The 9,986-nt window shown below is 28.9% G+C and overlaps 1 protein-coding gene across 1 annotated transcript; it reads left to right on the top strand.

The window, feature by feature from the left end:
- Positions 1 to 530: 530 nt before the first annotated feature.
- Positions 531 to 5,262, top strand: LOC116032280 (cysteine-rich repeat secretory protein 38-like). Its single transcript, XM_031274774.1, has 2 exons — positions 531 to 541; positions 4,893 to 5,262. Exons 1-2 carry the CDS (start codon positions 531 to 533, stop codon positions 5,260 to 5,262), a joined length of 381 nt encoding a protein of 126 aa, XP_031130634.1.
- Positions 5,263 to 9,986: the final 4,724 nt, after the last annotated feature.

The following is a 9,986-nucleotide window of genomic DNA, read 5'->3' as shown; positions in this document are numbered from 1 at the left end:
TGATTTTCGAAAATCATTTTCCGGGTTACCAAACACATCCTAAGTTTTGTTAATTTATTTTTGAATAGGTTTGTCATTATCTTCGTCTTCATTGCTTGTCCGCTTCATTTTTGTTGGTAGTGTCTCATGTGTAATTGAATTACTAGTGCTAGTTTGCAAAAAGAACAAATTTGGTCTAATTAGTTTTGTTACATTAAAGAAATAGGGTGAAATGGACAAATGTACCACATTCTGGTGCATTTCTGAACAAATTGTGGTGCATTATTCTATACCTAATCGTGAAGAACCACGTGAAACTTGTGTAGTGTGCAGATGGATTAGATTGAAGGAACAATGATGAAGAGTGGGCTACAGCACCCGTGAGTGGTATGTAGGCTGTGTAAGTGGGTACTGGGTAGCCATATCTAATTATCTAGTGTATAAAACTACCAACCACACAAATTTCACTTTCATGAACTGTGGTTGTACTAATATAAAATTGTATATTATATGTCAATTTATAAAGTTGTAATATGATTTTTTATTGGGTAATGGAAGAAGGGTATGAGAGAGTTACCAGCATGGAAAGATGAGCAATGCAGTGTAAAATGAAGAATATACTTATAGGTAGAGAATGTGAGAATTATAAATTTGTATAATTTTTTAAAAGGAAAATGTAATTAATTTTTTTTAGTTTTAAAATAACTTTCAGTCAATTAGTAATATCTTTTTGCTTTTTCAATTTGTCTAATTTCCGTTTTCTTTTCCAATAGGATCTTTTTATATTTTCAATGAATTAGTAATAGTAGTTTTCTTTTCCATTTTATCTTTACTATTGTTTGGGCGGGAATTTTACAAAGTATAATTTTATTTTTATTAATAGTAGTATAGATATAGAATTATAAATAAGTATTCAAATTATTATTATTGGTGAAAATAATAATTAATAAATTATTATTTCTTATAATATTATGCAAAATTTTCAAGGAATTTTCTTATTTATTATGCAGAATTGTTTCCATTATTCTAACAATTATAATGGTTTAACTATTCTCAGAATCTGGTAAAAAAATTGTTACCAATTAAGCTTTATTAATTTTTTTTACTAATTAATTAATAATATTAGTTTGGATGGATAAGTTGAAGGGGAGTATTTTACTTTTATTAATAGTATTGATATTAATACGTGAATATAGAAACAATATTAACAATTAATAGATATTAATTAATTTTTATTTTATGTTTTCTTACCAAATAAGCTCTATTAATTATTTGACCAATAAAATATTTAATTAATTGACTACCAAAGTTTGTGCAGGGAAATGAAATATGATGATTTTAATTTTATATATAGCATAGATGTTATATATTGTAGTTACAAAAAAAAAAATCTAAAACCTTTTTTATTTTTAAAAATATTTGAAAATCTATTTATTTATCTCTAAACTTTCACTCATTTGGGACCATCATGTCACATGTTGAAATCTGGTTATCAACTTTAATTTCTCAAGACATTATTATTGAAATTCTTGCCATTGTCAGAAATGATTTTCTAGCCCTGCATGGCTTTTTCGATAGTTCCAGAGAGAATCTTTCATGGTCCATTAAATTATAAACAATTAAGGTCAAAAAGTACATTCTTTGGTATTTATTTTTATTGATTTTAAATTTATTTTTCAGATATTTTGTTTGACAACTTTCAGAAGTCTCTTACAATCATCAAGATTGTTTGAGAATTTTCAAACAAGTTTAACACTTTTTCAAGATATTGAAGATAAATTTAAAATCTAAAATTAATAGTTATATATACATCTACACCTACTTCAACACTATAAATAAGTTATCCTATTACAAACAACACTACAAAATTTGTACCAAATAGCACACTTAAAGATCAAGCAAAAGAGGTGATTAGTTATTTTTTTCTTTATATATATATATATATATATATATATATATATATATATATATATATATATATTTAAAGCTCTATTTCATAAAAAAAATTAAATTCATTGTGATCATTTTATTGTTTGCACTTTATGCAGTGATATTTGATTTGTGTTCTAATTTGTTTTAGGAAAAAGATGTGACTGGGGATGGGGTCGCAAAGCTTAGTATGGACACACATGCTTAAAAAAGCTGTTAGAAACTTTTTTTTTAAGGATTTCAGCAGCATACCAAGCAATAACCATTTACTACCAAGTGTTCCAATTGCCTAAGTAACACCTGAAGTCATTAAGAGAGCAGAGTTTGATCATAATACCAGCACAATTCTAAACTAAGTTTGTACATACACTTTTAAAAAGTATTGACTTTCCATCAAAATAAATATGTAAATCGAAATTGCAATTGATAGTGTGGTGGTCTCATGTTGTTGAAAAATATTAATTTTATATGTAAATAGTAGTCTTCCATCTTTATCTATCATTATCTTTATTTGAGATGAACTGAGAAGTGGGAAGTTGGAAAAAGGCCGGAGTGAGGAAATTAGGGAAAGGGACAAGGAGAGTGGGAGTCAAGACATTTGATAGTGGGAATTTGAATAAAGTGAGAGACAAGACAATATATATATTATATATAGTTAATATACACAACAATATATAAAGTATACTGATGAAAATCAAAATTAATATATTCAAAGATTAACACTATACACAACAATATATTATTTAGCCTTCATTTTTTCCCTGTACTTAGTGTCTACCGTCTATAAATGTTCGATGTTTGGGTAATGTTCTAATTATGTGTACGTAGATCTTTAAATCAATTTAGTTTTTATTTTTTATGATGATTTATAGTTCTGACCAGTTCAATGGACTCTAAGGGGTGTAAGAATATAAATCACGTAAGAATACAAGTACGTGATATACGGATCTTTAAAGTACTAAACTTCCGTCATAACTTCTAATTGATGAAGTTGTGTAGTCACGGGACTGCGCTGTGGCAAAATAACAGTATTTGTCAACTTTAGGTCAGTAGCTAAAGGAAGGGAGGAGAGAAGGAGAACGGAATAGTAGTTGTTGCATTATTTAGAAGTGAAAGTGATTGCTCTGTTTACAAAGGGAATAAACGATGGTATATATACACGGGTAGTTATAACTACCCGAAGGGTAAAAGGACACAAGGGTCCTTTCTACTATTTACCATTTACTTTTAGCTTTGTTTACTTCCTTTTGCTGCCTTGTTCGAACTATCATCCAATAGAATAGTTTCTTTCACTTTTTCACACTTCTTAACATTAATTAAATCTTACCTTAATTAATGTAGAAGCTTGTATGTAAGTATTGCACCATATAATGGATTACCTTAATTATTATAATTTGTAACTTAATGTTATAATAATGTGATAAAGGAAAAGTTACATTCTTCCACTTGTGCAAACTCCATAACCCAAAAACAAAAAACACCAACCATAGTGATATGTCCTCCTTAAAACGAGTAGCATTCATTATGATAAAATGCAAACTGCCTTTGAACACTTAATTTAGGAAACAAAAAACTTAATGAAACAAACCCTTTATTTCAAGTCCAACTGAAGTGCATTATCTCAATAAAATAAAGGGGTACACACTTAAATGAGATAAATGTCTGAAAGCAAAAGAATTTCATTAAAACTGAATACTGAATGTATATATATAAATTACAAAGTAGGCAAATGTCCCATTTCTTTAACAAGATCCTTGAATTTAACTGTAGGCATGCATTTAGTCAAGAGATATGGTAACATCAACTCCGTACTAATGTGTTCAATGACCACAATTTTGTTCTTGACACGCTCCTTAATGGCTAATAACTTGATGTCGAGATGCTTAATTCAACTCCCACTTTTGTCATTCTTAGCTAGGAAGACTGCAACAGAGTTGTCACAAATAGACTTTCAATGGCTTAGATATAGAGTCCACAACTCTAAGCCTAGAGATGAAATTCTTGAGTCATACACCTTGTGAAGTGGCCTCGTAACAGGAAACGAACTCGGCTTCCATGCTGGAAGTAGTTATTAAAGATTGTTTTAACACTTCTCCACAGTATAGCCCCACCGGCGATGATAAAGATGTACCTTGAAGTTGATTTTCGAAAATCAACACAGCCAGCGTAGTTCGCATTAGATCAGAATAACCGACAACATCTAGGATGTTCGTTTGCCTAAACCCAAGCACGTAACTCTTAGTTCCTTTTAGATACCTCAAAACTCTCTTCAAGATGAATTATTTCTCATCACGAATCATCTCCTTATCATTGGTGACAAGCAAAATGTCATCCACAGATAAAACAAGAAAGCATGTTTTACTCCCACTCACTTTCTGGTATATACAATGGTCAAGAGGATTTTCAACAAAACTAAATGAAGAAATAAGTCAAATAACCCTATCAAATTTAATATACCATTGACGGGAAGCTTGTTTTAGTCTACACTCCACATATAGATTTTTTTAAGCTTACAAAATAAATTCTCACCACGCCTAGAAGAGAAACCTTCAGGTTGTTTCATACAAACCTCTTCTTCTAAATCATGATTAATAGTTTCCACATCCATTTGCTGAGGCTCAGGATTTAAATGTGCAACCAAAGCTAAAATGACTCAAATACAAGAGAAAAAGTCTCCTTATAATCGATTCCTTCCTTTTGAGTAAATCTCTTTGCAACAAGTCGGGCCTTGAATCTCTCAATATTGTCTAATGAATCTCTTTCCAACAAGTTGGCCCTTGAGTATTAATTACATTTGTAATTATGTTATGACCGGCGTCTCACGAATTGAGACACATGACACGATGAGACCAGCCTTATATATACATATTTGAGTATGTGACACATGACACGATGAGACCAGCCCTATATATACATATGTGACTATGTGAGTGGTAATCTATATCTATATAATTTTGCCTAACATAAATTAATATTGCATCCAGGTACGACAATTGTCTAATCAAGTACGCCGAGTATAATTTCTTTGGGGAGATAGACAACGTCAATAAGTTCTACCTGTCGAACACTGAACCCGTGTGTAACCCCAGGGTATTCATCCCGACAAGGAACCAGCTGTTGAGGCAACTGGCGACAAAGGCCGCCGGGCAGAATAGCTTTTACGCGGCCGGAGATGCGAACGTCGGGCCGGCGGGATCATCGACGATGAAGGTGTACGGCTTGGTTCAGTGCACCAGGGATCTCTCCGGCAAGAATTGTAGGAACTGCCTCTACGGCGCCATTGCGGAGCTCCCAGTGTTGTGGTTCCCAACAGGGAGGGAGAGTTGTGGGAGGGAGTTGCAGCGTCAGATATGAAATATATCGTTTTTACAATTGAAATGAAATTCAGTGAAGAAACGCTAGCCAGGCCAGCCTGTTTAATATGTATGTTATCTATAAGGAAAATAAATATAAATAAAAGGGGCACATCACACATGTGTCCCTAACCAGGTCTGAGTCCTCGGTCCGTGTTATATTAAACTTTTGTTCCGACCACTTGTGGTATCTGAAAAAATCTTTGTTGCTATTTCCTATCACCGCATTAAGTGGTCAGAAATAACGTCCACTAATATAAATTGGTCGAAAAAAATTGGTGGTGGGTCAAAAAGTTGTGTTTCCTAGTTTTCGACTAAGGGTGGTTGGAAATTTCCACCTCTCTATTATTTATGGGGTAGCAGTTTCTGACCACTTTTGGTGATCGGAAATTTATTAAGTAAAAAAAGAAAAAAAAAAAAACTCATTTCAATACACTGTAAATTTAAACATTATGCTTTCAGTAGTAAATATAAATTATTCCTGAAAATTCAAGAGAAAGCATAATCCGTAAACATGCTATTAAACTCAAATTACATTCTACTTCCTTGATAGTTTCTTCTATGTAATCATTGAAAACTTGTTGAATATCCCATTTCTTTAGGTTCTGTTTCCGGAAGTCATGTTACTGCATAAAATGAAGAGTATCATTGTATGTCCACCTGCACCATGCCGCAATTTCATGTTGAATATCCCATTTTTTTTGGTTCAGTGACCTAATTGCACTTTCAGATTACGTTCAGTGGCCAATTTGAACATTATTCAATTTTAAATTACAAATTCAGTTTCAAAAATATGTAGCCATTATATTCTAGCATCTTGTTGTACATAACTTGGAAAATTAAACATTGCATTGATAAATGATACTTATTATTACATGTCAATCAATGCATACCGTTATCAGTCAAACAGTAATAATTAGCATTGAAAAGTGGAAAATAGATGTAATACAACAAAATTTAAATTAATTAGAAATAAATGTAAAGAGTAATCGTTTTCGAAAAATTAAATAGGGAAATAATTTTTTTTAGAAAAAATAAGGAAATAATTTAATTGAATATTTGAGCGGGAAAAAGCCAAATTTCATTGACAAAATCCTGTATACGAGATTTTGGAAAACATATGATAAGTCTAGTTTAGACTTCCTTCGTAACAAAAAATTAAAAATTAAAAAATTGAAGAGGTTATATGCGTTTTCACAAAAAAAAAAAAAAAAAAAAAAAAAGGTTATATGCCATAACACAAAGAGTATCCTAAATCTAAACAAATCATTTACATTTTCTATTTATTGAAAATTAAAACAACACACATAATAAACCAACTTATAATAATCAAATTTGAATTTTAAATTACAAATTCACTTTCAAAAATATGTAACAATTATATTCTAGCATGCTTGCTTTTACTGTACAAAACTTGAAAAATCAAACATTGCATTGATAAATGATACTTATTATTACCTGTCAATCAATGCATACCGTTATCAGTCAAACAGTAATAATTAGCATTGAAACGTGGAAAATAGCTGTAATACAACAAAATTCAAATTAATTAGAAATAAATCTAAAGGGCAAACGTTTTCTAAAAACTAAATAGAGAAATAATTTAATTGAATCTTTGAGCGGGAAAAAGCCAAATTTCATTGGCAAAATCCTATATAAGAGATTTTGGAAAACATATAATAAGTCTAGTTTAAGCTTCCTTCGTAACAAAAAAATAAACAAAAATGAAGAGGTTATATCCCATAACACAAAGAGTATCTTAAATCTAAACAAATCATTTACATTTTATATTTATTAAAAATTAAAAAAAACACACAATAATAAACCAACTTATAATCATCTAATTTGAAATTTAAATTACAAATTAAATTTAAAAAATATGTAACCATTATATTCTAGCAGGCTTGTTTTTGCTATACATAACTTGGAAAATTAAACATTGCATTGATAAATGATACTTATTATTACATGTCAATCAATGCATACCGTTATCAGTCAAACAGTAATAACTTGCATTAAAAAGTGGAAAATAGCTGTAATACAACAAAATTTAAATTAATTTGAAATAAATCTAAAGAGTAAACGTTTTCTATAAAACAAATAGGGAAATAATTTAAATTAATTGAATCTTTGAGCGGGAAAAAGCCAAATTTCATTGGCAAAATCCTGTATAAGAGATTTTGGAAAACATATGATAAGTCTAGTTTAAGCTTCGTACGTACAAAAAAAAATAATAATAAAAAAAAATGAAGAGTTTATATGCCATAACACAAAGAGTATCCTAAATCTAAACAAATCATTTACATTTTGTATTTATTGAAAATTAAAAAAACACACATAATAAACCAACTTATAATAATCTAATTTGAATTTTAAATTACAAATTCACTTTCAAAAATAGGTAACCATTATATTCTAGCATGCTTGCTTTTGCTGTACATAACTTGGTAAATTAAACATTGCATTGGTAAATGAAACTTATTATTACCTGTAAATCAATGCATACCGTTATCAGTCAAACAGTAATAATTAGCATTAAAAAGTGGAAAATAGCAGTAATACAACAAAATTTAAATTAATTAGAAATAAATCTAAAGGGTAAACATTTTCTAAAAATTAAATAAGGAAATAATTTAATTGAATCTTTGAGCGGGAAAAAGCCAAATTTCATTGGCAAAGTCCTGTATAAGATATTTTGGAAAACATATGATAAGTCTAGTTTAAGCTTCCTTCGTAACAAAAAATAAAATAAAAAAAATGAAGAGGTTATATGCCATAACACAAAGAGTATACTAAATCTAAACAAATTATTTACATTTTATATTTATTGAAAATTAAAACAACACACATAATAAACCAACTTATAATAATCTAATTAGAATTTTAAATTACAAATTCAGTTTCAAAAATAAGGAACCATTATATTCTAGCTTGCTTGCTTTTGCTGTACATAACTTGAAAAATTAAACATTGCGTTGATAAATGATACTTATTATTACTTGTCAATCAATGCATACCGTTATCAGTCAAACAGTAATAATTAGCATTGAAAAGTGGAAAATAGCTGTAATACAACAAAATTTAAATTAATTTGAAATAAATCTAATTAGTAAACGTTTTTTAAAAATCAAATAGGGAAATAATTTAATTGAATCTTTGAGCGGGAAAAAACCAAATTTCACTGACAAAATCCTGTATAAGAGATTTTGGAAGCATATGATAAGTCTAATTTAAGCTTCCTTCGTAACAAAAAATAAAAAATAAAAAAAATGAAGAGTTTATATGCCATAACACAAAGAGTATCCTAAATCTAAACAAATCATTTACATTTTATATTTATTGAAAATTAAAACAACACACATAATAAACCAACTTATAATAATCTAATTTGAATTTTAAATTACAAAGGGTCAAAAAGTTGTGTTTCCTAGTTTTCGACTAAGGGTGGTTGGAAATTTCCACCTCTCTATTATTTATGGGGTAGCAGTTTCTGACCACTTTTGGTGATCGGAAATTTATTAAGTAAAAAAAGAAAAAAAAAAAAACTCATTTCAATACACTGTAAATTTAAACATTATGCTTTCAGTAGTAAATATAAATTATTCCTGAAAATTCAAGAGAAAGCATAATCCGTAAACATGCTATTAAACTCAAATTACATTCTACTTCCTTGATAGTTTCTTCTATGTAATCATTGAAAACTTGTTGAATATCCCATTTCTTTAGGTTCTGTTTCCGGAAGTCATGTTACTGCATAAAATGAAGAGTATCATTGTATGTCCACCTGCACCATGCCGCAATTTCATGTTGAATATCCCATTTTTTTTGGTTCAGTGACCTAATTGCACTTTCAGATTACGTTCAGTGGCCAATTTGAACATTATTCAATTTTAAATTACAAATTCAGTTTCAAAAATATGTAGCCATTATATTCTAGCATCTTGTTGTACATAACTTGGAAAATTAAACATTGCATTGATAAATGATACTTATTATTACATGTCAATCAATGCATACCGTTATCAGTCAAACAGTAATAATTAGCATTGAAAAGTGGAAAATAGATGTAATACAACAAAATTTAAATTAATTAGAAATAAATGTAAAGAGTAATCGTTTTCGAAAAATTAAATAGGGAAATAATTTTTTTTAGAAAAAATAAGGAAATAATTTAATTGAATATTTGAGCGGGAAAAAGCCAAATTTCATTGACAAAATCCTGTATACGAGATTTTGGAAAACATATGATAAGTCTAGTTTAGACTTCCTTCGTAACAAAAAATTAAAAATTAAAAAATTGAAGAGGTTATATGCGTTTTCAAAAAAAAAAAAAAAAAAAAAAAAAGAGGTTATATGCCATAACACAAAGAGTATCCTAAATCTAAACAAATCATTTACATTTTCTATTTATTGAAAATTAAAACAACACACATAATAAACCAACTTATAATAATCAAATTTGAATTTTAAATTACAAATTCACTTTCAAAAATATGTAACAATTATATTCTAGCATGCTTGCTTTTACTGTACAAAACTTGAAAAATCAAACATTGCATTGATAAATGATACTTATTATTACCTGTCAATCAATGCATACCGTTATCAGTCAAACAGTAATAATTAGCATTGAAACGTGGAAAATAGCTGTAATACAACAAAATTCAAATTAATTAGAAATAAATCTAAAGGGCAAACGTTTTCTAAAAACTAAATAGAGAAATA

The sequence above is a fragment of the Ipomoea triloba genome, chromosome 10 (genome assembly GCF_003576645.1).
Source record: "Ipomoea triloba cultivar NCNSP0323 chromosome 10, ASM357664v1".
NCBI lineage: Eukaryota > Viridiplantae > Streptophyta > Magnoliopsida > Solanales > Convolvulaceae > Ipomoea > Ipomoea triloba.
Note: the sequence above shows the minus strand (reverse complement) of the source record. Positions and strands in the feature narration are given on the sequence as shown.